Below are 25,671 nucleotides of genomic sequence, written 5' to 3'. Positions count from 1 at the left end.
GCTATCGGAGCCAAATTCAGAGCTGTACTTTGGCTTCGTGCCATCTTTGTTAACACTGTTAACAGAACAGGCAGTGTGTGTAGTTCCCTTTGGTTGGCGTTGACCCATTTTCCTCCGTGATTTTAATCGTAGTTCTGACTCTGGTATACCTTGTAGCTATATATATATATATATATATGTATACGTGTGAAGGGTGACGAGGATGAGAATAAAATGAAAACACAGATGATTCGGATATCGAGTGAAATTTGCGATATCTATACGCCTCTACTGTTTATTATTGGAATATATTATCCTTTGTTAGGGGTTCGCTATGCTAAACTCTAGGACAATAATCATTAATATTGTACCATTATCATGAAAATCGTCTTACTCTATCGATACAACGTACATATCTAGTATAATATACCAGCACAAGCGATAATTGTGTGTGGAAGCCAATTGTGCATCGCGATTGTGCCTAAAAAGACCGTGCCTTCTGAGAACGTTCGCGATGTGACGAATGACATACATACACACACATAATATGGCTCATATACCTACTAAGCGTGGTAACCCTGTTTTCACACGTGTGTTGTGCCAAGGGCAACGGGTTTAACGATCGATGGCATTAATACCAATGCCTCATTATTTGCAAATAAATTCATCCGAAAAAACCATCGAGTATAGTATTATATAAAATATAATCTTAATCATATTTTTATGTATATTATATTATAGTATAGTAATAAGTATTATAAATTATATAGACTATTTTAAAATAGATAAAACATTGAATCGTGTATAACATGATCGAGTACCAAAAAGAGGGTGTAGTACACATCTCCGAAATGTCAACTTACAACGTAACACTATATCAATAATTATAGGATACAAAGTGATGTTATTGTATCATTGTATTTGCGAGCAATAGTTGCACGCACAGCAGAGACACGAGTCAGATTGAAAAGAGAAAAGAGAATCGCTACCACGCCAAGTATTCCCTCGGATCTATCCGTATCGATCAATATGTTTTCTTCGTTTAACAATCATTTTTAAAATATGTAACAACAGCACGTCCATAGTGAGGTACGTTACAAAACTAGTAAAAAACTAGCAGCTAGGTACAAAAATTTAATCAAGGGATCAGCTCTGCTTCATTCAACGCAATCACTCTGCTTCTTCCCCTTCATCTTCTTCTTCTTCCTAATCTTCATCCAAATTCTATTCCCATCGGCTTCCTTCTACCTGTCCATTTTTAATATTTAGAATCTCGTTATCGCTGAGGAATGTAATACTGCATGGTTTGGCATTCGCACGAGTACAGGATGACCAAGACTCTTGCGGTAAACTCGTATTTGCGTTAATCTGTGCTCGAGATATAATATATTATAGTATGTATATGTAACAGGAATAAAGCTTATGATAAACGGATCTGGACGAAAGAACCGGATCACGCGATCTATATTCACACAAAGAAGTTGAAATAATTTTTTTGTCTTTCTTTCTTTTTATGCTCCTTTAATAAATGTTACGTGCTACCTCGGCTAAAAAGGTCATCTAAATATTATAAAGAAAAAAGAAGAACACTTCACAGTATATCGCTTCGTCGTTTTTACTGCTAAACCAGTGATTCTCATCCCTCGATTCGCTCATATCAAATTTTTATCAACTACATTACCTACGTGTAAAATTATATTTTTACACTAACGCTAATAATAACGATTCGCATTATTTTTCTCCATAGATTTATTTATCTCGTAACAGTCGTAAAATCTTTCATATAATTTGATAACTTGTTGTATTATTTTTAGCCGAGGTGTATTTTATTTTTATACGGTTTTTAATTATGCCTAATGTTTTAACTATGGTATATAGTCGAGAATTTTTTTTTCTTGCTTTCTTTTTGCTCGTTTCTTTGATTGATTCAGTTCTATATAGTTAAGACATTATAACAATGTGCATTGTCCATAAACGATGACCCATTGATGCAGATATGATACGTATTTGTTTTATTGACGATTTTTTTCGTACCCATATCAACGGGCAATCGTTCCATTCTAATTGGTTTCGCACGCTCTATTAAGGTATACTTATCTTTAGATTCAGACACTTCAACTCTTGAGTTAAAAAGTAATATTTAAAATAAAGCCATCTTTACCGTTAACGTTCAACGCTACGTTCACTTGGAGTCGAACCGTAGGATCAAAGCTCTTTGCGAGATCATTGAGAAGATATTAAGTCTATAGCTAGTGTGTACCTATTGTATAGCGATAAACTTTTTGGCGACATTATGGCAGTCCTGCTATCTCTAACTAACACCTAACGCTTCTACATTAATCTCTAGTATACATCGTATTATTACATTTGCAATAAAAATTGTTTCCTTCACTGATTCGATTCAAATTATTGATATAAAAACTTTTTTCTTCTCTCTCTCTCTCTCTCTCTCTTACACACTCTTTTTCTACGTCCCCCCTCTCACTCTCTCTTATACCTCTGATCTACAAAAATAGAGTTTATGAAAGAAACGCTGAACGAATAGAAAATAAATAATACTCGATATACTTTGTTGCTGTTGTAAGTACAGCGACGAGCCCAAATGCATTTATATAGTAATATAAGGCTGGATCTTTGCGACTGCTGATTGCGCTACGCGTAAAGTGCTATTGCATAATAATAATAATTATTATTATTATTCGTAGCATTGCTCTTAGCATTATTAACATTATTAACATTAGAATTACTTTAATTAGCAGTAGTAATAATAATAATAATTAGTAGTAACAGTAGTAGTAGTAGCAATATTAGTATTAATTTACGACATTTACAGTATTTATACCATTATGCATAGATTATAGAGAGAATGAAAGAGAGATTTTTTTGTTCATTTTGACAATTATTCAAACGTAATAAATTTATCAGAGCACTCCCTCCTTAAATTTAACATTAAAAAATCCTTGAATTCGAGAAATCAATCAGTGATAGATTCGATTGTGTTTTTAAGAGAACCTGAAGAGAGAAAGACAGAGAGAGAGGATCGGAACCGTGCAGAATTTTGAGAATAGAGGAAGAGCGTTAAAAAAGCGTAGAATCGTTAGGATTATCTTAAAGATTAGCGTTCTACGGGCGCATGGCCGTTCGAGAGAAAGCAAAATTCGGCGCGTGACATTCGTAGAGGCATCTTTGTTAATTGACTAGACTTGCATTGTGAGCGTCAGAATGAGAAGAAGAAGAAGCTTCGTTCCGTTTTCTAACAGTGTAATATGATCTACGAGAGATATTGAGCGCGATCTTACGATAATTTCTAGTCGGTAGCTTATTTAGTGGTGAAGAGAAGAAGAAGAAGAAGAAGAGGAAAGAAAGCGATGCTCTAGGAATGTAGCGCGAGTAGAACGCTGTTCTGCGCAAAGTGCAAAGTCGTAGTTTTAGTCGTCGTCGTCAAGGCCAAGGAGTTCCGGCGGAAGTCGACGGTGTCGACAGCACAAGGTCAGGCAGAGGACTCGCGCTGCCAAACGGAACTGCGGACTGAGAGTCCCAAGAACCACAGCCTTCCAAAAACTGTTGGTCACGCCGAGCCACACCACAGCGAAGTTCAGTAGGGGTATCTGTGTATATTAAAAAATACATTATTATATATATCAATTATGATATTAGGAGTAAGGATCTAGTCAAATTTATACTGCACAGCACATTGGTCGAAGAAGCAAATACATCTCTAAATTATTTTTCAACAAATTTCTCGGTCAACGCAATGTGGAGCCAGTGCTTTGTGGTATAAATCAACCTTGATCCATACCTGGGGCGACCCATTAACGACGGTGTATATCCTGAGGCCCGCGTAGGGCGCCCAGGAGGCCCAGAACGTCATCACCAGGACGAAAGACATGATATGACTTGGGTTGCTGAGGTTTTCGGAAAGCGCCGTGGCGTATTCCTTGTCGTGGATCAGTACACCTGACCTGAGCCTCCTCATCATCGAGAAAATGTAAAAGTAGGTGTAGACGATGGTGATGACCGAAGGACCTAACACGAGAATCGATAGGGTTATCGTGTAAGCCGCCATGTTTCCCCAGTCCAGCATACAGATGAATGCTTCTCGATCGAAAATTGGCTTGTTGAAGCCCAGTAGAGGTGGACAGCACATCATTGCCACGCTTATCCACGTGAACACCATCCAACACTGACACCGGGTCTTCGTTTGGACCGTCTCGTATCTCAGTGGTTTTCTAATGGACGAGAATATATATACAATATTAAAGTTTTTTTTTTATTTAAGAAAATCTCAGTTGAGTGTAATCCAGTTTATTATATATACAATATACGAAATTTCAGCTCTGTGACCATATGACTCAACTGAGATTTTCTGTACAATAATAAAAACGCTATAGTTAAATACATTCATTCCCTATATAGTATATACCTGACGGCTAAATAACGATCTACGGAAATCCACATGAAAGTGTACACTGACACTGCCCAGAGGGTAACCTCCAGGTAGCCGACCAGGCGACAAACGATATCCCCGTAAACCCATCTTCTGACTAATGCCGGATACACCGATAGTGGTACGACCAACAAGCCGCAAAGCAGATCGGCCGAGGCCAGTGACAATAAATAGTAGTTTATCACCTCGGAGGGACCTGTTTATAAAAAACACTTGTTAATTATATATGTTACTATATAATATGTATAAGAGAAACCGAGGCTAATTTTTACCAGAGTGAAAAGTATCAGTTTAAAAAAAAAATAGTAAAATTTATCACAGAGAAATGTAAATAGGACAAGAGCATTTGGAATAATGTCCACTGGCACTTTGTGCTTTTAGTCGAGTTAGGAACGTGTATTCAATAATAATAAAAATAGTTGTTATGCTTTTTACCCTGGTCATATCTAGCCCTGGTATTCCTTGCTATGTTGTATTATATATATATATATATATATATATAGACACATAAAACTCACCGCGGAAATTGAGGTAGGTGGCGATAATGAGGAGATTCGAAAGAATGATGGCGAGACCGACGACGAATATGAGGCCCGCCTGCAGGAGAGCCTGCATCGAAGGCTCTTCCATGTCGTCAACTTTTCGAGCTGCATCCCCCCACCACCCTCCCTCTCACACCTTACCCCTTGTACCCTTGAGCGGGAATCTCTCCGAGTGCTCAAGCCCTACGAGAGGCTCTTTCTTCTTTAAAATCCACCACCCCCTCCTCCACACCTCCTCCCCTTGGCTTATCCTCGTCAAGCTCTGTCCATCTGCAGAAATTCACTTCCACCTGGAATGAACGATAAGAAAAAAACCACGTAGCCTTTCTTCCTCGTGGGAGGACCCGAACACTCGTCCACCTGGCGAGTATCGACCGTCATTCATAATTCAACCATCACCTATACGCGACTATAATCTCGAGTGGAACGACAAAACTCGACTGTTCCCTCGGCAGACCCTCTAATAATATCGAGAGAAAGAGAGATCTATAAATACAGTGAGAGAGTGTCGCGGAAAACCTCGGTATCTCCGGAAAACTCTGTAAATTTCCGTGCGATAAGAGTGGTCACGCGTCACGTTAGTGCACTGCTGTGCTCTTCAGCAAATCACAGAAAAAAGCTCAGCAGTGACACGTGACTGTTCGTTACGCAAAAAGCCGATTAACGAAGCCTTTTTCACGAAATTTCCATCAAGCACTTTTTTTTTGCTTATATCGATTGAAAAAATCCAGGGACAAAGCTGGCAGAACCGAGGTGTGCGATGCATCGTTGCTCGCGAGGTAAACAAAATTACACCGACCACCTTTTTTCCTTCTCTTCGATTCCTCTGATCGATAACGCGCGTACACCGACGACCAAAGCTTCGGGGAAATATTCTAGCGGGCTCCGCTAATTTTTTCACAGCCTCTCATTGTCTCCCCCAGCCATTTGTCACTCGAGAGAAAGAGAGGGGGGGGGGGGGCACAAAATTAGAGCAACTCGATAAATTCAGAATGCGCGAATGAATGATGAAGGAGGATCGAAAGTGGCACAAAAGAAAATTCGTGACTCGTGTACGACCTCGACAGCACGCAGAGACCACTGAGTAAGGTATTTGTCGAGTTTTATCACTCACGGCGCAGAGTTTTGGCGCGAACTTCCCTCCAGCAGTGATTTGCACCACTTTTCAACTTACCTCTCGGATATCATGTCAATGTAGATTGTGAAAGATTGGAGAGTAACTTTTGGAAGTTTGCTGAGACACTGAATGGTAGTTGTTATTGTTGTTGCACACCTTGGATGAGAAACGATAAATCCCAGTTGCGATCGATGGAGGAATTTGACGTAGGGAGAACCAAGGAGTCCTCCGTCCTCGAGGAAGTCTTCCTCTTCCGATGGGTTCGAAGCACGATGGAGAAGAATGTGGTGCGCATACAACCCGGGCTTGGGTTAACTACTACTAGACACTAGGAGCAGAATAGAGCAGAGCTGAATTGAACAGAGCAGAGCAGAGCAGAACAGAGCACAGAGGAACGGTTCCCTCGTCATGGCCCGGGCGTCGAGGCGTCGATACGTCGACGACGCTTGCGCGCCACCCCTCGTTCCAACGTTTTCCACCCCCCCAGTCTGGTCGACCTTAGCCGTAAGCGTGAAACGATGGATGCTGCAACGCAAGGCGATCAGTGCCAATGCAAGAGCATCGCAGTCCAAACCACGTGACCACCTGCTATACAGATGAGAATTTTTATAGATTCATTTGCAATTTCCACGCTGACGCAGGCTCAATTTCAATCGGATAGGCTGTACTATCGCGCAACGCTAGCACCGGGACGAACCCCATCGAGTTTATAAAGTCCTCCCCCCCCCCTTCCACTATACCGTTTCTCCCCCTACGTGCAGCTTTATTGAAGAAAACCGAATTGACTTTCGCCAATCAACTCGGCTCTTGTGCTCCCTGCAGCAGCTTCATCCAGTCGTGTTACTTCAATTTCGACGGTTAATTAATTCCCTTGCAGAGCATAGTGTATATAATTATACTAGAATCGATCCTTATATAACCTAGAAGGGACAGACTTTCTCCTTTATGAGTAAGAAAATTAGACGAAAATGGTCTATCAATTTATGGGATAGCTTTTTAAGCTTATTAAAGCTACAGAGGTGTGAGAATTCTGTGCTGGTATTTGCCATAGACTCTTCCACTCCTGGTGACCCTGTAGTCGACCATGTGTCGACTGGTGGTCTGTGTTAATGGGACGATGGTGCTGGTCACGTGGGGACCGTCACCGGTGCAAAGCCGCTTCACCCTAACCTTGTTGCTCTTGAGCTTCTGGCAGCTCTGACCAGGAGCTAGTTGTCTGGTCGGCACACTCGAGCAGCGAGGCCTTCTGAGCAGCCTCAAAGGTGACGCTGCTGCGATGACCTTGGCGATTCTACGCCTGCAACGCCAGAGAAGAAAACCAGTGGCTAACCACGCCAGCCATGGGCCTGTCCTCGAACTACGTACTTGCGATGCTTCCCTCGACCAGAGAAAAAACATCTGTGGAACGAGATTTCACTGGGTCAATGCATGCACTGAATTTAATATGAAAACAATGATTGAAAATACAGAACTATTTCACATACCGACCTTAGAGATCCGTTCGTTGGCGCGCTGCCTGGAAACTAGGGGTCGATCGACTAGCCAAAACATAGAATGGCCGTGAAAGCTGACTCACTGATAACCCGTCTCGTTGCGCGTTATCTTTGTTTGCCCGAGCGAGTGGAAAATGTCCAAGGGGAAACTGGCTATAACAGCGATGTGTCGAAGGTCAACAGGTGCACGAGAAAGAATTTTAGACGTCGCTGGAAGATGTCAAGGTGGACGATGGAAGCATCCTAGACGCATCAATCCACCTTCGCTGCAAGAAATTTTGCGAGAGAATCGATAACCTTATAGAGATTCTTTATTCTCCGAAGCATTTATTCGCCTTCCTATTATGATAAATCGAGTACCTGGAGTGTCCTTGACCTTGGACCGACCAGCGCAAGCTCGAATCCGTCCGGAGGCCAAGAATCGTGCTCGTGCTCGAGACGCCGCGATCTAACCTGATAATATTATCAAAATGAATACATCAGAATGAAGTGAAGAAAGCTGCGATGCAAAACGAACTATTATTGGCTGTTCCCCCTCCCACGGACTCAACGTGACCAGACGGGGAGAAAATTCAAAAACAACTGAAAGTCTAAGAGACAGTTGTGTGGGTGGACCGTGACAATGACAAATGTGTGCAGTGGAAGAATACGAGTAAGGATTTATTTGAAATTACCTGCAAACATTTAGCAGAATCTCCAAGAATCTGTATTTGGAGGTTTATAAAAAATGGTATCGTGTAAAATTTGTAAAAGTTAATGAGAGGTAAATTTTTAGTATGTTTAGTCTCTCAAAGAAGCGTTACTTTTAATTTTTGCAATTATTGTTTTGCTAGAGCAAAGATTATTATTTTCTAAAGACTGTTTAAAAGGTTTGAATTCTGCTTGCTGTTATTTCATCGTCTCATTGCTACTGATTTTTAAGATTCCATTGGACAACTGGTTGTGTGCGGGAGAGCAGAGCGTCATTCGGAAGATGGAGGAGAAAGAAAAGGAGGAAGAAAGAGAATGCATGGGGAATCTGCTTGTGAGTCTGGTAGAAAGAAGTTGAAGCACGTGGGCCATGGCTCGGCCGCTCTCACCACACTTGACCAGTCACCACCAACTCAGCTGTGAACTCGGTCTCAGACTCACTCTGCACAGTACAGACACACTGCACTGCACCACCAATCGAGCATCCAGTTCTGATCTTGGCGTTCACGCAAAACTGCTTTGTTCACCGGTTATCGCGCCTTGATATAATGTGAAGCTTGGCTATGGGATCGAGGACGTTCTTCTTAATCCTCTTCGTCCTCGCTGGCAAATCATTCACGCAGCAGCAGGACTATTCGAGATCTGTAAACTGGCCTACCTGGTATCGTCAAAGAATCACTCGAAAATTCACAGATAATCCAATCTTTGAAGATAGGAAATCAGTTCCTCCATTATGGACGACCAGAGTGAATCATGCATTTTTGCAAAGAATTTCTTCCAATGATCAGCAGCAACAATGGGATCAAGATGTTCTTCCACCGTCAACTTACACTAAACATCATCCTGGGTGAGCTATACATACAATTTTTTTCAATCGAATGATTCTAATTTGTCAAATTTTTCTCCACGCATAATTCAAAGAACGCCAATTGGTTGTACTCGTTTCTCGTTTTGTGCTGGTTCAAATACAAGAGAGACGCTTCTACACAAAGATACAAAGACAGGTTATAAGATTTTTCAGTTTAGGGAATCAAGACAGCATCGGCGTGTGTTATTCTGTTAGGCCGGTATACATTCCATGCAGTGTAAACATAGCAGCAACGGCTGCTCGTGCTCGACTCCCCTCTCCGTGCTATACAAACATAAAGGAGCCAAAGGAGGCAGCCGAAATCATGAACTTGGAGTGTTTTTATTTGGCTGCACTTGCGTCGCGAGATCAATGCTCGCGTTTAATATGAGTTACACCTTAAGCCTATTTAGAGCGGTCGACATTCAAATTAGATTATTCTGGCTTCTCGTAGAAAGCAAGGTTGAGGTCAATGTTGTTTCGGGCTGCGAATAGCGTATGTATATATATATCTATATATATAGGCTTAAACTTCTTTGATCCGCTTAGGCGAGATTATTTTCTACTGCTGATCGTGGTTGATCATTGACAGAAAAATACTATACGATAAAAATAGTTTCGAGTAAAACTAATCTTTCAACTAACAGGTCCATTCTTTCGATGTGATGTATAGCATATAAATATTCGGATAATTCTCTTATGAGGAATGGTGGATGAAAAAATATATTATAAAAGAATTATCTACATTCCAGGCGACGAGTGTGCACCAAACAACACGATCAAAACTTTCATCATCGTCACCAAACACCGAGACATATTAGGTATAACAAAGAATCCATCATTTTCAATAATATGATTAGATACATGAAGGATTTTACTATAATTCAATCAAATTTCAGACTAATCTTTACCGAGTTAACGTCTGCCTTTGCGTGTTGTCCAGGTTGGACCCAGGTGACTCATTTAAGCTTTGGTTGCAACAAACGCAAGTGTTCTTTTATTCGTTTCTCATAGTAGTGTTCTATATATAATTTATATTATATTTTCATTATATTTATTCATTTTTCTTTTTTTAGCTACATGCTTGCCACCGTGCCAGAACAATGGTATGTGCATCTCACCAGGAAAATGTACATGCACCAAAGGATATACTGGTAGCCAGTGTCAAACAGGTAATGAAATTAATAAAAAATTAATTTCTCATCACAATTGTATAGTATGATAGAATTATTAACTTTTGTGTTTTAAAACAAACAGACGTAGACGAGTGTGCGACCGAGAAACCTTGCGGGCAGATCTGCAGGAATATACCCGGTAGTTACGAGTGTCACTGCAGGTCTGGCTTTCATCTTCAGCAAGATGGCCAGTCTTGTCAAAAAAATGGTAAGGCTGTACGCTAGTAGATTTTACAGAGTACCAGTACATGAGTGTATTTTTTTCTTGCAGACAGTGATGGTACGGCCTTCGAAGCAAGAGACCTAGAGAACGACTTCCACGAAGAGCTAACCACAACTACATTAAACTCTGTCCCAATCTCCGACGACGGTAAAACAATAAATGTAATTCTGCATTATCGGTATTTATTAAATAATTCTGTTTCTAGACACGGGAAACGAGGTAGACGTCGGCAATTTTGTTCAAAATTATCAAGTCCTCTTGAAAAGACTCGTTACACTTGAAAAGGTATCAAAGCTATTCGATCTCTTTTATCCGCCATTTAAATAAGAGTTATCTTTCTCACTAGCAAATTGCCAAAGGAAAAAAAAGGGAGACCGAAACAAACAGTATGGGTACTAAACTTACTTTGGCTGTTGAAAATATAAAAGAGATGAAAAACACTATTGAAAATCTGGTAGGTATTTTTCTCGTTATAAAACATGTTCCACCTATTTACTGTACATTCATTCAGTTTTCTAATTTGTTATCATCATCCTTAAGCAATTTATGCAGCAAGAAATCTATGATCTAAAGAACAAATTAAAACTGTACGAGCAAGAAACAAGAAGAATTCAACATTTGACAAATCGCGTCATAGACGTGGAAAATAAATTAAGATTACACTGTAGAAATATTATGCCATTCAACAATGGCCTACTTAATATTTAGCTTTTACTTGGAACTCTTACATAAACAAAAAACTTTTATCACTACTACTTTAATATGTTTTTCATTTAAGTTTATTAACAGTTATTTTATGTGTACAAAGTCTTCAATTATTTTGTACCAAGTTTTGTAATAAGAGCTATACAATCAAAAAATGGAGGAAAATATGGATTGCTGAAGATGCCTATAATATCCATAACGATTAACTTTCCTTATAATAGATCCTTAAAATTATGTTATTCTTTTGCTGATAATGCCTTTTTCTGTTTTCTTGTTAGTCTTTTGTTTGATTTAGTGACACCTTTTTTTGATTTAGCCCTTCCTTTCTTACATTTTTCTATTTTTCTTCGGTTAAACCATGGAGGATAATTTCCATACTGATCAAGCATAGTTTTCTTATTATAAACTCTGGCATTGGTATTGCCCACATCCATTTTCTCTGTTTCATCAACCATCTCTTGACTTTCATTAGCTTTATCCTTCAATGTTTTGGCATCGACAACTGGAATGAAGTTAAAGTATTATTTATATAAAAATATATTTTTCAAAGCAAAATTTAATGATCAAAACAATTATACTTGTGGCAATCTCTGATATATCTTTCATCTCTGCGTCAATGGGTGCATTCTCAGTGATTCCCAATGTTTTTTTCAGCTTTTCTAATTCCTTTGCTCCATAACGCTCCCTTTTCACAGCTCTGCATTTTCTCCTCCACTTACTGCGCAATGATTTCGCCATATTTTACCTAGTGCTACACGCAAACGGAATTATTACTATTATCGCAAGGAAAAACATCTAAACATAACCTATATAACCTCTTCCGTTACAATATTTAAATATATCAAATAACATTAGACAGACATTAGTTCTGTAAACTATGTTATTTAATTAAATTTTGTCTAGCAGCATGCTATAACAATTACGTTTCTTTATTAAGGAGATTATTTGTAGTGCAAAATATCTTACCGCTTTAAACACGAGTATATAACACAAAACTGACGACCATACGCCATACAATATGCATGCGAACGGAGCGGACGCGCCGGACGCGGTAGTGAAAGAGAAAGAGAGATAAGAGCAGAACGACGACTGCGATGAACAACTTACAACACGTGGTCACTGGTCGTCGTGCCGTGAAGATATACAAAAGTCGCGTGAATGGCCGTGAATGGCGTGAGTGAACACTAGTAGCTTTGATTGCTGTGAATTGACGCCACTGACCAACTGGCACTGCTGCAGTTGATCGTTGTTGCTGCCTACTGTTGTTTAAACGGAGTTTTAATACCTAATATATTATTTAATTACTGTTATGAATAATAAGAGAAAAAAGAGCTATTTTGTTGATAAAGTAAATATGCAGAAAAGACGCAAACAGTATACGCTGGAATCTGGAATGGTTGGTTTTCTGTGCACCTGTAATTTTCGTGAAAAAGAGTGTGTTCGTGATGCATACAAAATATTGGATGAATTTAATGATATTAAATCTGACGAAGATTGCACTGACATAGATTCTGCTGAAGATAAATCACTGAAAAATGTTGCAGTCAAAGATCAGAATGATGATAATGACATATCCACAGAACTGGATAAAGAAATTGAAGAGTTAAAATTTCAATCTGAGAAACCAGTAGCCCTAAGAACATTTAAGGCTGTAGATACAGGTGTCAAAAATGTAATATTTATTAGTACCACCCTGAAAGACCCCTTGACTCTTGTGACAAAAATTTTTAAAGATTTACTTGAAACCAGAAAGCAACGCAGTAGATACTTACTAAGAATATTACCAATTCAAGTGTGTTGTAAAGCATATATGGAAGATATAAAGAAATGCGCAGAAGTGTTATTTGAGAAGTACTTTTCACAAGAGCCAAAAACTTTTAGTATTGTATTTAAGTGAGTATCCTTATTAATGTATAAGAAAAATGAGTATACCCCTTCTTTACTAACATTTTTGCTTTTTACAGTCGACATACAAGAAATAATATTGGTAGAAATGAGATTATCCAAGATTTGGCTGCTATTGTAATGCAAAAGAACCCTGGAAATAGAGCCAATTTAAAAGATCCTGAAATAGCAGTAGTAGTTGAGATTATAAAAAACATTTGCTTAATTTCTATAGCACCTAACTATTTTAGATATAAAAAGTATAATATGTTGGAAATATGTAATATTAAACATGATGATTCAAAAGATATATCAATGCCATCACTGGATGAATCTAATATTAAAAAAGAAGGAACAGAGGTTGCAGCTACAGAACAGAAGACAGATATAAAACTTATTAAGCATGATTCAAAGGATATATCAATGCCATCACTGGATGAATCTAATATTAAAAAAGGAGAAACAGAAGCCACAGCTACAGAACAGAAGATAGATGTAAAACTAGATGAGAAGAACTCTGTGTAAATTATGTAAAAGAATTTGTAAAACAAATACAAATTCAGAAGGTTGTACAAATTTTTATATAAATATATACTATATGAGAAAACCCTGTATTTTATAATATTTATGATACAAAAACAAAATATTTTTAATTATGGTTAAAATGTTTTTATACAAAATCTTTTTAAAAATTTTGATAAGGGTGAATTTCCTTATAAAACAACCCCTCAATAAGGTCCCATGGTGTAATGGTTAGCACTCTGGACTCTGAATCCAGCGATCCGAGTTCAAATCTCGGTGGGACCTTTCTTTTGCTCTGTTCCAATGCATCCTTTTTTCCAGACTTCCGTCACGGCAGCTAATCAAAAATCCATACGAAGAACGTCAATATAATAAATTATTTATATGTTTGTCTTTTTTATTGTCATTAGCAGGAAATAACATAAGACGACGATTAAAGGATAAGGTATAATAATGCTGATTAACAAGATTTATTCAATAAGTACATGGACAAGTCTTCCAATATGTAGCCGATGAAAATCTTCCTTTTTCACTGATCGTTAAACGTATTAAATGAATATTAAAAACAGGACTTGGGGGTGATGTACTGTAACAGCAATTTATTGACCTTTATTTCATTGCTTATAGATACCCTTATATTATATATTGCATGTATTCAAGCATAAGTATAACGGATAATTTGATTGCAGTATCAATCAGTATCAATTAAGTGATAACAACAGAAGTAGAGAAGGTAGTATTGTAATGGTAAATGGTAATAGCTAAGCTCTAAGTCAAGTAAACTAGAGTTGTATTGGGTTAAGTAGTACTCTACTCCTATACTCGTTTGCTTTTGTGATTGTACATGCAATGGGTTGTATGTATGTGACGTACTCTGTATATATCTATCTTCTACCTGAATGGTAGAATCAGAGAAGTAGAAGAGAAAAAAGCTTTGAGTTGTGTTTGGTTCGTTTGAATTGCATGCAGCTGAATCGAGGATTGTGTGAAATAGTGTGGACTGTGAAATAAATGTGCCCAATGGGCAGTAGACGTGGTGAATCGTAATATATCCACGGAATTTCAGTATTGATAGTAAGCTTTAAAACGGTCATCGATAGTTTACACTTTACACAACAAGATTCTGTATGTAGTACCATTCGTTAAATACCATTGGTATTTGTACTTTTAAACAACTAGCATTTGTTTGGTATTCAGCAGATGTATGTGGTTATATGAAAACGATTTTACTATTTTAATACAAAAAGTAATTAAAGTATCAGAAAATATTTTTCTGAAGTTAACATCAATGTTAACCAAGCTTTATTGGCAAGTCTAATATAAAATGCTTTATTCAACATAACCTCGATAAATTTTTCTTTATAGCAATTGCCGTAATCGCCAACAAATATGTCGTATACAAGACCTGATATGACGAGTGTCCGGCTTTTAAAAGATCCAGCCACTGCTAGCAGTCGTATTTTTGTCGGACATATACAGACAGAAGAAATTTCAAAGCTCGATCTAGAAAGTCATTTTTCTAAATATGGGACAGTTGTTGGATCATTGATCAATCGTGGATTCGGTTTTGTTCAATTTGACGATGAGCAGGCAGCCAAAAATGCCATCCAGCATGAAAATGGGGCTATGTTTAAAGGCAGACGAATAGGTAAGTTTTTAATAATTAAAATACAAGAACTATGTAATTAGCATATTAAATTTATATTTATCTAACATCACAGATGTTAAGCCAGCTAAAAAAGACTCTCAAGCAGGTGGTCCCCAAAATAATATGATTTCCACAAGCGGATCAATGTCTAACACTTCCATGTTAGGAAGGTCTCCAATAGGGTCCAACAACCAGTTCCCTCCAGGAAATAACCAGTTCAACAATAGTGCAAACAATTCTTTCAACAATAGAAATCAAAGTTTTGATGGAGGAAGTCAAAATTTTAATTCTATGGATCAAGATTTTACAAATGACGAACCATTAATTAATATTCAAAAAGATATTCCACCTAACCAAGGTAAAGGAAGTGATTTTTTTGAAGGGAATGCCAATAAAGGCAATTTTAATGATCGGTTTGCTGGTCAAGCAGAAAACCGTAATGATTCAAATGAAATGTTTAACAATACTAATCAAAACAGAGGCCCGAATAATCAGTTTGGACAGGGAAATTCTATTAGGAACAATAATGCTCCTTTTAATCAGGGAGGTAATTTAAACAGGCCTGCAGGAAATCAATTGAGAAATTTTGGTAATCCTAATAATCAAATACAAGGTGGTCCACCTGGTGGACCACAATCTGGACAAAACAGTCGGAGAGGAACTAGAGGTGGTAAAAACAGAAATAAAAACAAGGATAATAATGCGCCAAATAACTTTAGAGAACGTAGTCCGCTAAACAGGGGTCCACGTATGGATGATAATATCAGTGGGGGGTGGGATCTTAATAAGTCTAATGATAGAATTCGTGGCAATTTTAATAGAGAACCAATTACCGAGGTTGGAAAACGTTTTGAGCGTGGTCCAGCTCTCAACCCAAGAGATATGAATTTAGGCTTCAAGTAAGTTAAGCTATAAAACAGTAGAATTGTCTTGATCTATTTTCTATCTTCAATTGTTTCTTTATTCTCCTTAGCAATGCTGTTGCTGCACCAGATTACGCTCCTGCTGTTCCAGAAAAGAATGATTGTGAAATAATAGTTGTAAACAAAGGACTAACGTAAGTAACATTGTTATTCCGTCTTGTGGCTATTGCTACTACAAAGTGAAGAAGAAACTTTTAATTATTCATTACAGGGAATATGCTGAATCAATTGAAATACGTTTAAAAAAGCTTGGTTTAATGGTTGATTTATTATTTCCAAATGATGATGTCCTGTTAAGAAGAGTGTTAGGAAATATTGCTAGCCGTGGATGTTTGTATGCAGTTGTGGTTACGCCAACACATCAGGAGCATCGCTCTCTTACTTTGAATATACTTCATGGTCTACCACAAGGTAATATAAACTAAAAGTATTTTAATAAAACTGCTTAATATCCGAAAATGTTGAATTAATCCGTCTTTAACATTAGAGCATAGAAACATGCCAATGGAGGATGCGATTAACTTGATATCTCGAGATTTCGCAAATTATAAAGCAGGCGGACGTCCCATTCCTTTAAATACAACCTTAGCGAGTGGACGACACCCGGATGCAATACAAGTTCTTTTAAATATGCTAGCTGATAATCATCAACTTACCGTTCTTCAATATGACAGACTTCTCAAATATCTTGAGATAAAACGCGAAGAACAAGTCCAAACGGAATTGGGGGATGTGAAGGATTTGCCATCAACTACATTGCCCGTCAGTGATCCCAAACAAGCAGAACTACAATCAAGAATACTTAATATTTTAAATAGCAACAAAACAAATTCCAACGCGGCAGTACCAAGTCCAGTTCCAGCACCAAATCCAGTTCCAGTTTCTGCACCTGCAACTACATGGGGAACAGGTAAAAACTATGTACAGGTATACTAAGAATTTCTTTTTAAGATATGCCTATGTGCAGCTCCATTCTTTAGTTTAATATATTCCGTGATATTACGCTACTAATAAACTATGACGGAAAATTGATTAAACATTGAATAAATCCAAAAAAACAGACTTAAATTAGTTATCCCATTTTATGCAGGTTGATCGCGTTTTTTAAAAAATTTTCACGCAGTTCGCACAGTACATCTTTTTTGTATTGAGCGACATAAATGATCTAATGATGCATGCCAAACGAAATTCGTACGCTTTGAATAACAAACGCGTAGTGTAGTGAAAGCCGTGAAGAAGCAATCTTACAAAGCGAACGAAAATCGGCATTAATTTATTGCTGATAATAAAGTTTTATACCTCATGAATTCATCGTATGCCAGCAGCATCAACCTCTACCGCACCCGCAACCTCAACTGCTACTGGAATGACGCCGTCTCCCTTATTAAACGATCCGACGGTTCAAAAGGCGCTTGACAGCCTTTTGCAAGGCAATTTACTAAAAAACATCGGCGAGCAACAAACACCTTCCGCCACATCTGCTCCACTGTTTGCTGCTTTTCCAAATGTCGGTCGAAATTAAATTAAATTTCAATTTGTTTTATATAGACTTAATCAGATTCATTTAAGATTCGTACAATTTGATTTCACATTCATCTCCTATTTAAAGTTTGTGAAAAAAACTTTTATAATTATACCATCAATTGCAATTACAACTTTTTACTCGCTTCCTTCAAGAGGAAAGAATGCTTTTATGCGCTACTCATAAGATCTTTTTTATTTAAACTTACATTTTGCATATCCCTTCGATAATATTGAACAAATTAATCTTCTCATCGCTAACCATTTAAACAATAAAATATATATATATATATATATATATATAATTATAGATAAGGTAAATATTATACAATCAGATATCACAAATATTCCCTGAATAAACTTTGTCTGCTTATTGATTACCTATAGGTAATCATCATGTAGGATTATGTGATGTTCGTAATGTAGAAGTTAACTTGTAAATGTCAATACACAATGTTTGTGTAGTAAACCATTGCACATATTTCTAAACAGTATCAAGAGTTGGTCATGAACACATTTAATATACAAAACAATATAATAATGCTATATGTATTACTTCAATAAAAATTTGTAAAAATATCGAACAGTTGGTTTCTGTTTTCCAATGTTGAAAAGTAAAGTTCAAGGATCTATAAAAATGAATAAACAATTAATTATGTTCGGGCTCTGCAACAATGAAATTTTAAGTGTTCAACGTACCGTTTAAGATGTTAAAATCAGCGCTTAAAGCCAGCAAGGTTAATAAAGATTGCAAATAAATGTAAGAGCTAAATAAAAGTCAGCAATGGAAGGAAAGTAGCAGTAAGGGATAAAATATTATATAAAACGAAAGCAGGTAAGCGCAAAGCACTATAGGCCAAACCAATTTTTTAAAGTAATCATTTAAATTTACCTAAATAATAGCTTTTCAGGTATTGTTCAGCGTGCACAATTTCTTCACATGGCTGGGTGGTCTCGTCGTACAAAATAGTAAGAACATTTTTTACAGCATCAATATCATACATATTTTTAAGCAATCTCTTTTTGAAAGGTTTTAATTGCTCGACGAGTGGCTTGTTTTTTGATATTGAGCCAATATGTTTCTTTAAAATATCGTTGTACGTAGGCCAGTTATTTTTACAAGCATGACATTGACAATTGAAAAAATAATCTTCCATTATCTTCTTCCTTCTTTCAGAGCGTGACATATACGCATATCCAGCGCCATAACTGGTGAAGATTTGTTCCCCTGGAGAAATGGTCTGCAATGCACGTGTAACCATGGTCAAACCTTCAAAGTGCCTGAAAGTGTTCGGGGCACAAGAATGATTATACAAGCTGTGAGTTATGTAAAGTCCCGAACCCGACTTAATTCCTGGCTCCTGTTGTACCTGGAAATTTACAAAAATATGCAAACATTCGTATTATAATTAATGTATATAACGCTGTAATCATCTCTTATATCATCAAATCATGTCAAAAACATACTTACAGAGTAGATGTATGTTTAATGTATTATATAGTATTATAGAGCTGAGAGAGAATATAGATAGACTTACAGAGAAACAGTTAGAGGACATGATAACGCAAGCCCGAAACATAATGCTGCCGCAAAATCGAAAATTTGCCTGATCATTGATGCTGAGCTGAGACATTTGAAATTGTGTACCAAAGAAATTAGTTTGCGTAGCTAAAAGGACAGAAGCGAGTGCGGAAATGCAAGCGAATGCGCTGATACCGATAAGTGGTCTCGTTGTCATATTAGTAGCAAGACTTAAAGCACATCGTGCACTAAAGCTATCGAATATACCTTCATCCGTAAACCCTGCGGTTCTATTATCTGCAAATTGTTCGTTTGTTTCTATTAAATAAAAATTCAGTCTATTGCACGCTTTGCTTATACTCATCGTTTATACCTGAATTGGATTCTGCTATAGCCATATCTTTTCGTAACTCGTCAATTCTTTTACCTTTCTCCGTTATTACAATTAAAAGCCTAATTATTTTAGTCAGTATTCTTATCTTATCTTTATCAATATTCAATAGATTCGTCAATAAAGACCAGATTGGACATTCCAATTCGTGAGCCACTTTCCAAGCTAAATCCCTGCATTTTTCAGAACAGTATTGAGCTATTGGACACTTTGTGCATGGAATAAGATTGTAGCTTCTCGCTAAACAATGATGACAGTGTGTATAGAATCTAGAAAGAATGTTGGGTAAAGGTGACGAATATATATAGAATAATATTCATTATACCCAATTATACCGTTCTTCGTAAATGACATGTGCATAAGGGTCCTCTATGGTCACTATATCCCCAGGATTAAATCTCATAGTTGCGACGAAATGTCGACCATATTCTTCAGAAAATACGATTTTCATTCCTTCGCTTGCAGCTGGTGCCTCTTTACTCGGGCCATTTGCCAATTTTAATACACCCTCATCCTCCAGATACCTTGGTTTCTTCGAGTCCTTCGAAGAGTCGATTCCTTGCTTGAAACAAATATATTCATCGTTTGTGCTTTCATGAGTTTTTTTCTCGATGTCATAAAGATCATTGGTTTCCTTCCGGTTGAAGCTTGGGTCAGTATTGATAATTACATTAATCTGATCAGCTTCGTCAATAGCAGTAGGATCCTTTTCAACTATGTACAAAGATTTCTTTATTTCTGCCAGCGCCTTCCTACCTCTTTCCAATAATTTTTTCCTTTTTTCTGCAGGATATCCCAGAGACAATGCAGCATCCAAATCAATTAAGCATTCTCTAAACATTTTCTTTTTATATAAAGCCGCAGATCTATTTGCGTGTGCGTATGCCATCATTTCTTCATTGACAGCGTAAGCCAAGCTACGAGTATAGCTCTCTATAGCTTCATCTTCATAACCCATTACAAATTGCTGGTTCCCTAATTTGGTAACATACAAACAATGCATACAGTATTCGAATTCGATTCGGATTATTTCGTATTTAAAGAAAATGATAAAGAAATAATTGTATTTGAATTACCTTCTTCTCTGTATCTCAAGCAGTCATCTTCATTTTTTTCGTCTCGTTCCAACGATGGTAAATCTGATTTAGTCATGTTTTGCAAAATATGTCCCACTAAAGCTTCGCACTCTTTTTGCAATCCATATCCCACGTGAGACCTATTATTTTCTTTTAATGTCAATATGAGCTGCTTTGCTGTATCCATATTTTTAATGTATAAATCTCGCTTAAGGTAAATTAAGCGAAATGAGTTTAAATCTTTCTTATAGGAAGAAAGTGTAGTACTGCTGACTACCGAGATACCTTGTATACTAAGAGGTCTCGGTCTGTTGTAACTAAAATTATCTTAAGTAGAATGTGTTAAAGAGAAGATAGAAACTATGCAATACCTACTAATAGAGAAGTAGGTACTATGGATCTCTAATTTAGTGTTAATGAGCAATTCGTATGCATCAGGATTATAAATTGAACTTAGTATTATATAGTATAGAAATAAATGTTTAAAATCATTAAAGTATCGAAATACAATCAATGTCCAATGAAAGGGATGTAACTGGCAGATTTCCAAATTCATTGGTGCTATTTAGCACGGCTAATTGAAGCCAGGCTCTCTCTATTTTTAACTATTCCAAAATAGTATTTATATGTACTTTGGTATGTTAGAAGATAAGAAATAATAAATATAAGTATAAATGAGATCAATGAAATATTGTTTTTATTAAAGCTATAATGAACATTTATATGATGTTAACAAAATTTATTAATTTAATTATGTTATAAATTAGTTTGCATATTTATTTTGTAAAAACACAATTGAAATGTATAAACCTTGCAGCATTGGAAAAATTCTCTTTCAATCTTCCTCAGCTTCCAAATTTATATGGCTTCCAAATTTTGCATATAATTGTGTTTTTAAATCGCTCATCATAGCTTTTAAATCTGTACACTTACATTCTAAACTTTTTATTTCTGCTTTTTTCCTTTTTTTAGCATCCTCTAAACAATTCTAAAATAAAAATTATTTTATTATTATTAGACATAAAATAGAGTTGTACTTAATGCATACCTGTGTTTTTTCCAGATCCTGATAAACGAATACCTCACCATACCTATATGGGACAGTGACATCATCATCCGCCAAAGCCAATTCATCACAAGCATCTTCTAAACTTTTTAACTCATTCTATAAAAAAGGGAATATTAATAGCACGTAAGTATGTAGTTCTATTAGAAGGTAAATAGATCATACACACCTCTTTAATTTTAAGCTCTTGTTTATAATCTTCCATTTTTGCATTTTGCCTAGCAAACTTATTAATCTTCTGTTGATCTTCATAACTGATGTGAACGTCTGAGTCCTGCGACATTTTTATTCAACGCTCTGTAAATAATATAAGTAAAAAAAAATAAACTTTTTCTTATCGAATTAAAAATTGCTAAATGCTTAAGGTTAGGAACGTTTGAGTTTCTTTATCCTCCAGCCTACACTCCAGACACCAGGTTTTCACCAGGCAGTAGGCACCAGCAGGCACCAGTAGGTAGGCAGTGTAGGCACCAGCAGGCACTATTTAAGCTATTTTCAATTCTCAAATCTCAAATATCTCAATCGTAAAATACCGACCTTACCGACGTACGATTACGATAATTTTTTTTGTAAATTGATACCGTAAAAAGTGCAGAAAGTGCAAAGGTGTAGCAACTTTCTGCTAATGCTAGCAGAACTCACGACTGAGCTATCGCATCTGATTGGTTGTAAGTTTGGGTTTCACCAATCAGATACGGGTGCTCAGTGAGCACTCACTTCTAGCACTCTAGCAGGAGCCCGATTTAGACGATGCGATAGCCACTTACTATACAGCGCAGTATAATTCAACATAGCGGAGTTGGCAGCGCTGACTGTTTCAGACTTTTTCAGTATTAGTTCATACAAGACAAGTACTTTAAAGGGGGCCGATCCCGGGCTATCACAAATTGACAGGACTTTGAAAGATGGCTGATATGCAAGAATCGTCAGTTCTAAACACCAATGATTCAAAAAATAATGAATTTAAAGACGACGATGATGACATTTTTGCATCTGCGCTTCAGGTATTTGAAAGGACTTTATATTTCATCTGTATAGAATAAGAATTAACCTCCAAAGAGGCCGATATGTTATGGCTACTTGCGACCTCGAACAAAGCTGATTGCTAAAATTCGTTAAATATAATTATTAGCTAATATCCTTTTTGAGTACATTATTTCTTTCTGTAGGATCAGTATCAATCTGAAGATTTATCTCCATACAATGGCATTAAGTCTGTACAGGCTGAATTACCCAAATTAACCTTAAGAGATACAGCTGATGATAATTCTTTTTCATCAGTTTCAAGTCCTGTTCCCGGTCCTTTAAGTCCACAGTTAGGGCCAATGAGCGATGATACTGATGATCTTCAAGATGTTCCAATTAATGATAACACAGATGTATTATCTACTAGTATAAGATTACCACCTTCAGAAGAAGTATGTTATACTATATTTAACTTTTTAAACATATGTAAAAATCTTTCAAACAAAAGATTAACAAATTATCATTCTTTTTGCAGGTGTCAAATAATGCTTCAGATGCATTTTTAAGGGTAACGGTTACATCGCCTCAGAAAATTGGTGATGGTATGGGAGCTTATGTTGCTTATAGGGTTGAAACAAGAACTAATATGCCCATATTTAGAAAAAGAAGCTTTAGTGTTATTAGACGATTTAGTGATTTCCTTGGGCTTCATGATAAACTAACAGAAAAGTATCTTCGTAATGGAAGAATAATTCCACCAGCACCAGAGAAAAGTGTTATTGGTAAATATTGCTATTTATATATATATATATATATTTACTTTCATGAAGCTAGCTGAAATTAATTTTCATATTTATTAGGAACAACAAAAATAAAAATGTCTGGGGATAAAAATCAAGATCAAAATTCAGGTTCTGAATTTATTGAACGTCGCAGGGCTGCTCTTGAAAGATATTTAAACCGAACAGCAGCACACCCAACACTTAGCATTGATCCTGATTTTAGAGAATTTTTGGAAGCAGGTACTTTCGACATCAATTTTGCAAAAATGAACTAAGAAAAAGAGATTGTGATATATGTAATTCGTTACCATTATTAGATATGGAGTTACCTAAAGCTACGAATACATCTGCTTTGAGTGGTGCAGGAGTAATGAGACTCTTTAATAAAGTGGGAGAAACAGTTAACAAAATCACTTACAAAATGGATGAAAATGATACGGTAATATATTTATAGCATAATCTTTATATCTCTATTTCCAATTGCATGCATTTATTATGAAAAATTGTGAATTAATTTTTTGTTGCTATCAATAGGAGGGTAAGGTATGTTCTTTTTACTTTCATGCAACATTACTCTTTGGCAATTTTAGAACAGTCGATAATTACAAGTTGCAAATACGTGTGACAACTACAGCCTATTATAAGAAAATGTTTAAATACCATAATTTGTAAAATATTTAAATGTCTTTACAGTGGTTTGAAGAAAAAACATCTCAAATAGATTCCTTGGACACGCAATTGCGCGCTCTCCAATCTGCTGTTGAAACTTTAACATATCAAAGGAGAGAATTGGCGAATTGTACTGGCGCTACAGCAAAATCAATTGCGGTTCTCGGTCATGGAGAGTCTGGTGCTTCACTTGGTAGAGCATTAGCACAATTAGCTGAAACTTTAGAGAAAGTAGAAGTGGTCCGAAAAGCACAAAGTAATAGCGATCTTTATCAATTTGGTGAAATGTTAAGAGATTATGTTGCCTTAATTGGAGCTATTAAAGTATGTTGATATTTTTCATAACTCACGTAAGTGTAGTGTATATAAGAAAACACGTTTTTAATTAAAAATTATTCACAGGATGTATTTCACGAGCGAGTTAAAGTGTTTCAAAATTGGCAACATGCACAAATGATTTTAAATAAAAAACGAGAGCAAAAAGCAAGATTGGAACAGTCGGGTCGTACTGATAAAACAGGCCAAGCGGCTACTGAAGTATTAGAATGGGAAGCGAAGGTTGACAGAGGACAAGAAGAATTTGATAATATTTCAGAAATGATCAAGAGAGAAGTCGAACGTTTTGAAATAACTAGAGTAGAAGAATTTAAGAAGCAATTAACTGAGTATTTGGAGTCTATGCTACAGCATCAGAATCAATTAATAAAATATTGGGAAAGCTTTTTACCAGAAGCAAAAGCAGTGGCGTAGATATTCCGAAAACAATACTACGGACATCCTTATGAATACGATATGTTAAAAACTTTTTAAGTGTTTTGAAGATATATTGAAAAATAATGATGAGCATAAATATGATGTATGCTTTATTTGATATGCCAAATAATAGAATTCTATTGAAAAAATGAAAGATGAGAAAGATACATATGCTATAATAAGAAACAGCATTATATATTGTTATAATTATAATTCAGATAAATGTACTTTATAAGTATTTATAAATGCTGCATTGTTAGATTGCTGGTTTTGATAGTATAAGTGAATACATTGCATTTTGATTTTCGCATATTAAAAAACTATTCCATGACAAAAAAGTGGTAGACTAAAACAAGCAATCTAGTAATATATTGTACATTTATGCGATTTTTATTAAATAATTATGAATATCTATGATTTATATGAGTTATTAAATAATTTTATTCTAAAATAAAATTTCTTATGAATTTAGAGAATTTCATATTTAATTATTTAAAGCTCCTCTCAGTATATTTTTTAGCAGACAGAAATTTGCATCAATAAATCCACTAAGAGATATAACTGATCATATGTGACTTGGAAATTTTTCATTATTGTATAAAAGAAATACAAAGTTTAATCGAAGGTGACACACTAAGGTGTTCTATAAGGGTTCCCTCAGTAAATTATCCTTGCGAGGGTGGAACCGGATTTCTTCAGAGTGGTCTAAACGGGTTGAAAACTTGCCAGT

At 36.3% G+C, this 25,671-nt stretch overlaps 9 protein-coding genes and 1 non-coding gene across 21 annotated transcripts; 5 read left to right on the top strand and 5 right to left on the bottom strand.

The window, feature by feature from the left end:
- Positions 1-229: 229 nt before the first annotated feature.
- On the bottom strand, positions 230-6,569 carry DopEcR (G-protein coupled receptor DopEcR). The gene is made up of 5 exons (XM_066734318.1): positions 6,143-6,569; positions 4,945-5,258; positions 4,403-4,622; positions 3,779-4,208; positions 230-3,587 (listed from the first exon to the last, which is right to left on the bottom strand). Exons 2-5 carry the CDS (start codon positions 5,054-5,056, stop codon positions 3,408-3,410), a joined length of 942 nt encoding a protein of 313 aa, XP_066590415.1. The 5' UTR covers positions 5,057-5,258; positions 6,143-6,569; the 3' UTR covers positions 230-3,407.
- Positions 6,570-6,689: 120 nt separating this feature from the next.
- Positions 6,690-8,799, bottom strand: LOC136777768 (uncharacterized). 3 transcript variants are annotated; one of them, XM_066734323.1, is made up of 4 exons: positions 8,658-8,799; positions 7,939-8,031; positions 7,570-7,844; positions 6,690-7,483 (listed from the first exon to the last, which is right to left on the bottom strand). In XM_066734323.1, the coding sequence occupies exon 4, from the start codon at positions 7,481-7,483 to the stop codon at positions 7,097-7,099; it is 387 nt and encodes a 128-aa protein (XP_066590420.1). In that variant the 5' UTR covers positions 7,570-7,844; positions 7,939-8,031; positions 8,658-8,799; the 3' UTR covers positions 6,690-7,096. The 3 variants fall into 3 exon arrangements, with proteins under 3 accessions (XP_066590420.1, XP_066590418.1, XP_066590419.1); XM_066734321.1 differs by having other exon boundaries at positions 6,691-7,483; positions 7,574-7,844; XM_066734322.1 differs by having other exon boundaries at positions 6,691-7,483; positions 7,574-7,839.
- A 23-nt stretch (positions 8,800-8,822) lies between these two features.
- slow (slowdown) lies at positions 8,823-11,221 on the top strand. 2 transcript variants are annotated; one of them, XM_066734315.1, is made up of 9 exons: positions 8,823-9,115; positions 9,868-9,936; positions 10,015-10,100; positions 10,192-10,287; positions 10,373-10,498; positions 10,562-10,660; positions 10,719-10,798; positions 10,860-10,967; positions 11,054-11,221. In XM_066734315.1, exons 1-9 carry the CDS (start codon positions 8,832-8,834, stop codon positions 11,219-11,221), a joined length of 1,116 nt encoding a protein of 371 aa, XP_066590412.1. In that variant the 5' UTR covers positions 8,823-8,831. The 2 variants fall into 2 exon arrangements, with proteins under 2 accessions (XP_066590412.1, XP_066590411.1); XM_066734314.1 differs by having other exon boundaries at positions 9,868-10,100.
- An 83-nt stretch (positions 11,222-11,304) lies between these two features.
- On the bottom strand, positions 11,305-12,340 carry LOC136777769 (protein LLP homolog). The gene is made up of 3 exons (XM_066734325.1): positions 12,185-12,340; positions 11,797-11,969; positions 11,305-11,720 (listed from the first exon to the last, which is right to left on the bottom strand). Exons 2-3 carry the CDS (start codon positions 11,954-11,956, stop codon positions 11,455-11,457), a joined length of 426 nt encoding a protein of 141 aa, XP_066590422.1. The 5' UTR covers positions 11,957-11,969; positions 12,185-12,340; the 3' UTR covers positions 11,305-11,454.
- A 178-nt stretch (positions 12,341-12,518) lies between these two features.
- On the top strand, positions 12,519-13,704 carry LOC136777763 (THUMP domain-containing protein 1 homolog). The gene is made up of 2 exons (XM_066734316.1): positions 12,519-13,111; positions 13,183-13,704. Exons 1-2 carry the CDS (start codon positions 12,528-12,530, stop codon positions 13,625-13,627), a joined length of 1,029 nt encoding a protein of 342 aa, XP_066590413.1. The 5' UTR covers positions 12,519-12,527; the 3' UTR covers positions 13,628-13,704.
- Positions 13,705-13,837: 133 nt separating this feature from the next.
- On the top strand, positions 13,838-13,909 carry TRNAQ-CUG (transfer RNA glutamine (anticodon CUG)). The gene has a single exon. It is a non-coding gene; the product is annotated as a tRNA-Gln (tRNA).
- A 605-nt stretch (positions 13,910-14,514) lies between these two features.
- Positions 14,515-22,113, top strand: LOC136777777 (nuclear receptor coactivator 5-like). 8 transcript variants are annotated; one of them, XR_010823304.1, is made up of 8 exons: positions 14,515-14,870; positions 14,990-15,272; positions 15,346-16,171; positions 16,246-16,329; positions 16,407-16,606; positions 16,683-17,105; positions 21,769-21,897; positions 21,994-22,113. XR_010823304.1 is itself a non-coding variant. In XM_066734346.1 (7 exons), the coding sequence occupies exons 2-7, from the start codon at positions 15,014-15,016 to the stop codon at positions 17,715-17,717; spliced, it is 1,992 nt and encodes a 663-aa protein (XP_066590443.1). In that variant the 5' UTR covers positions 14,516-14,749; positions 14,990-15,013; the 3' UTR covers positions 17,718-18,259. The 8 variants fall into 8 exon arrangements, 6 of the variants coding, with proteins under 6 accessions (XP_066590443.1, XP_066590442.1, XP_066590441.1 ...); XR_010823305.1 differs by having other exon boundaries at positions 21,769-21,901; positions 21,994-22,019; XM_066734346.1 differs by lacking the exons at positions 21,769-21,897; positions 21,994-22,113 and adding an exon at positions 17,518-18,259 and having other exon boundaries at positions 14,516-14,749.
- On the bottom strand, positions 18,221-21,249 carry LOC136777778 (SET and MYND domain-containing protein 4-like). 2 transcript variants are annotated; one of them, XM_066734349.1, is made up of 6 exons: positions 20,706-21,249; positions 19,965-20,604; positions 19,612-19,898; positions 19,255-19,535; positions 18,609-19,086; positions 18,221-18,345 (listed from the first exon to the last, which is right to left on the bottom strand). In XM_066734349.1, exons 1-6 carry the CDS (start codon positions 20,890-20,892, stop codon positions 18,338-18,340), a joined length of 1,881 nt encoding a protein of 626 aa, XP_066590446.1. In that variant the 5' UTR covers positions 20,893-21,249; the 3' UTR covers positions 18,221-18,337. The 2 variants fall into 2 exon arrangements, with proteins under 2 accessions (XP_066590446.1, XP_066590445.1); XM_066734348.1 differs by lacking the exon at positions 18,221-18,345 and having other exon boundaries at positions 18,490-19,086.
- Positions 21,381-22,078, bottom strand: Pfdn4 (prefoldin subunit 4). Its single transcript, XM_066734354.1, has 3 exons — positions 21,941-22,078; positions 21,754-21,870; positions 21,381-21,693 (listed from the first exon to the last, which is right to left on the bottom strand). Exons 1-3 carry the CDS (start codon positions 22,052-22,054, stop codon positions 21,541-21,543), a joined length of 384 nt encoding a protein of 127 aa, XP_066590451.1. The 5' UTR covers positions 22,055-22,078; the 3' UTR covers positions 21,381-21,540.
- Positions 22,114-22,622: 509 nt separating the features above from the next.
- Positions 22,623-25,363, top strand: LOC136777780 (sorting nexin-2-like). The gene is made up of 7 exons (XM_066734353.1): positions 22,623-22,775; positions 22,941-23,189; positions 23,273-23,519; positions 23,598-23,759; positions 23,837-23,958; positions 24,213-24,512; positions 24,591-25,363. Exons 1-7 carry the CDS (start codon positions 22,677-22,679, stop codon positions 24,936-24,938), a joined length of 1,527 nt encoding a protein of 508 aa, XP_066590450.1. The 5' UTR covers positions 22,623-22,676; the 3' UTR covers positions 24,939-25,363.
- The last annotated feature ends 308 nt before the right edge of the window (positions 25,364-25,671 follow it).

This window comes from Prorops nasuta, unplaced genomic scaffold, assembly GCF_024137725.1.
Source record: "Prorops nasuta isolate Cenicafe-Biocafe unplaced genomic scaffold, Cenicafe_Pnas_1.2 PNAS00011, whole genome shotgun sequence".
Lineage (NCBI taxonomy): Eukaryota > Metazoa > Arthropoda > Insecta > Hymenoptera > Bethylidae > Prorops > Prorops nasuta.
This window is presented reverse-complemented; position numbering and strand designations above follow the sequence as displayed.

Bases quoted from the DNA above. Each gene is read 5' to 3' on its own strand.
- LOC136777777 (XM_066734346.1), top strand. From the start codon at position 15,014: ATGTCGTATACAAGACCTGATATGACGAGTGTCCGGCTTTTAAAAGAT. The intron at 16,607-16,682 runs GTAATATAAACT...CTTTAACATTAG, and splicing joins ACTTCATGGTCTACCACAAG to AGCATAGAAACATGCCAATG. The intron at 17,106-17,517 runs GTAAAAACTATG...ATCGTATGCCAG, and splicing joins TGCAACTACATGGGGAACAG to CAGCATCAACCTCTACCGCA.
- Pfdn4 (XM_066734354.1), bottom strand. From the start codon at position 22,054: ATGTCGCAGGACTCAGACGTTCACATCAGTTATGAAGATCAACAGAAG. The intron at 21,871-21,940 runs GTGTGTATGATC...CCTTTTTTATAG, and splicing joins AAGAGCTTAAAATTAAAGAG to AATGAGTTAAAAAGTTTAGA. The intron at 21,694-21,753 runs GTATGCATTAAG...TTTTTATTTTAG, and splicing joins AGGATCTGGAAAAAACACAG to AATTGTTTAGAGGATGCTAA.
- slow (XM_066734314.1), top strand. From the start codon at position 8,832: ATGGGATCGAGGACGTTCTTCTTAATCCTCTTCGTCCTCGCTGGCAAA. The intron at 10,499-10,561 runs GTAAGGCTGTAC...TTTTTCTTGCAG, and splicing joins CCAGTCTTGTCAAAAAAATG to ACAGTGATGGTACGGCCTTC. The intron at 10,661-10,718 runs GTAAAACAATAA...TTCTGTTTCTAG, and splicing joins TGTCCCAATCTCCGACGACG to ACACGGGAAACGAGGTAGAC.
- LOC136777763 (XM_066734316.1), top strand. From the start codon at position 12,528: ATGAATAATAAGAGAAAAAAGAGCTATTTTGTTGATAAAGTAAATATG. The intron at 13,112-13,182 runs GTGAGTATCCTT...TGCTTTTTACAG, and splicing joins ACTTTTAGTATTGTATTTAA to TCGACATACAAGAAATAATA.
- LOC136777780 (XM_066734353.1), top strand. From the start codon at position 22,677: ATGGCTGATATGCAAGAATCGTCAGTTCTAAACACCAATGATTCAAAA. The intron at 22,776-22,940 runs GTATTTGAAAGG...TTCTTTCTGTAG, and splicing joins TTTTTGCATCTGCGCTTCAG to GATCAGTATCAATCTGAAGA. The intron at 23,760-23,836 runs GTACTTTCGACA...TACCATTATTAG, and splicing joins TAGAGAATTTTTGGAAGCAG to ATATGGAGTTACCTAAAGCT.
- LOC136777769 (XM_066734325.1), bottom strand. From the start codon at position 11,956: ATGGCGAAATCATTGCGCAGTAAGTGGAGGAGAAAATGCAGAGCTGTG. The intron at 11,721-11,796 runs GTATAATTGTTT...ACTTCATTCCAG, and splicing joins TATATCAGAGATTGCCACAA to TTGTCGATGCCAAAACATTG.
- LOC136777768 (XM_066734321.1), bottom strand. From the start codon at position 7,636: ATGTTTTGGCTAGTCGATCGACCCCTAGTTTCCAGGCAGCGCGCCAAC. The intron at 7,484-7,573 runs GTCGGTATGTGA...CTCGTTCCACAG, and splicing joins CCAACGAACGGATCTCTAAG to ATGTTTTTTCTCTGGTCGAG.
- LOC136777778 (XM_066734348.1), bottom strand. From the start codon at position 20,892: ATGGATACAGCAAAGCAGCTCATATTGACATTAAAAGAAAATAATAGG. The intron at 20,605-20,705 runs GTAATTCAAATA...TTACCAAATTAG, and splicing joins CTTGAGATACAGAGAAGAAG to GGAACCAGCAATTTGTAATG. The intron at 19,087-19,254 runs GTAAGTCTATCT...GTAAATTTCCAG, and splicing joins TGTCCTCTAACTGTTTCTCT to GTACAACAGGAGCCAGGAAT.
- DopEcR (XM_066734318.1), bottom strand. From the start codon at position 5,056: ATGGAAGAGCCTTCGATGCAGGCTCTCCTGCAGGCGGGCCTCATATTC. The intron at 4,209-4,402 runs GTATATACTATA...CTCGTCCATTAG, and splicing joins GATCGTTATTTAGCCGTCAG to AAAACCACTGAGATACGAGA. The intron at 3,588-3,778 runs GTATGGATCAAG...TAATATACACAG, and splicing joins TCGTTAATGGGTCGCCCCAG to ATACCCCTACTGAACTTCGC.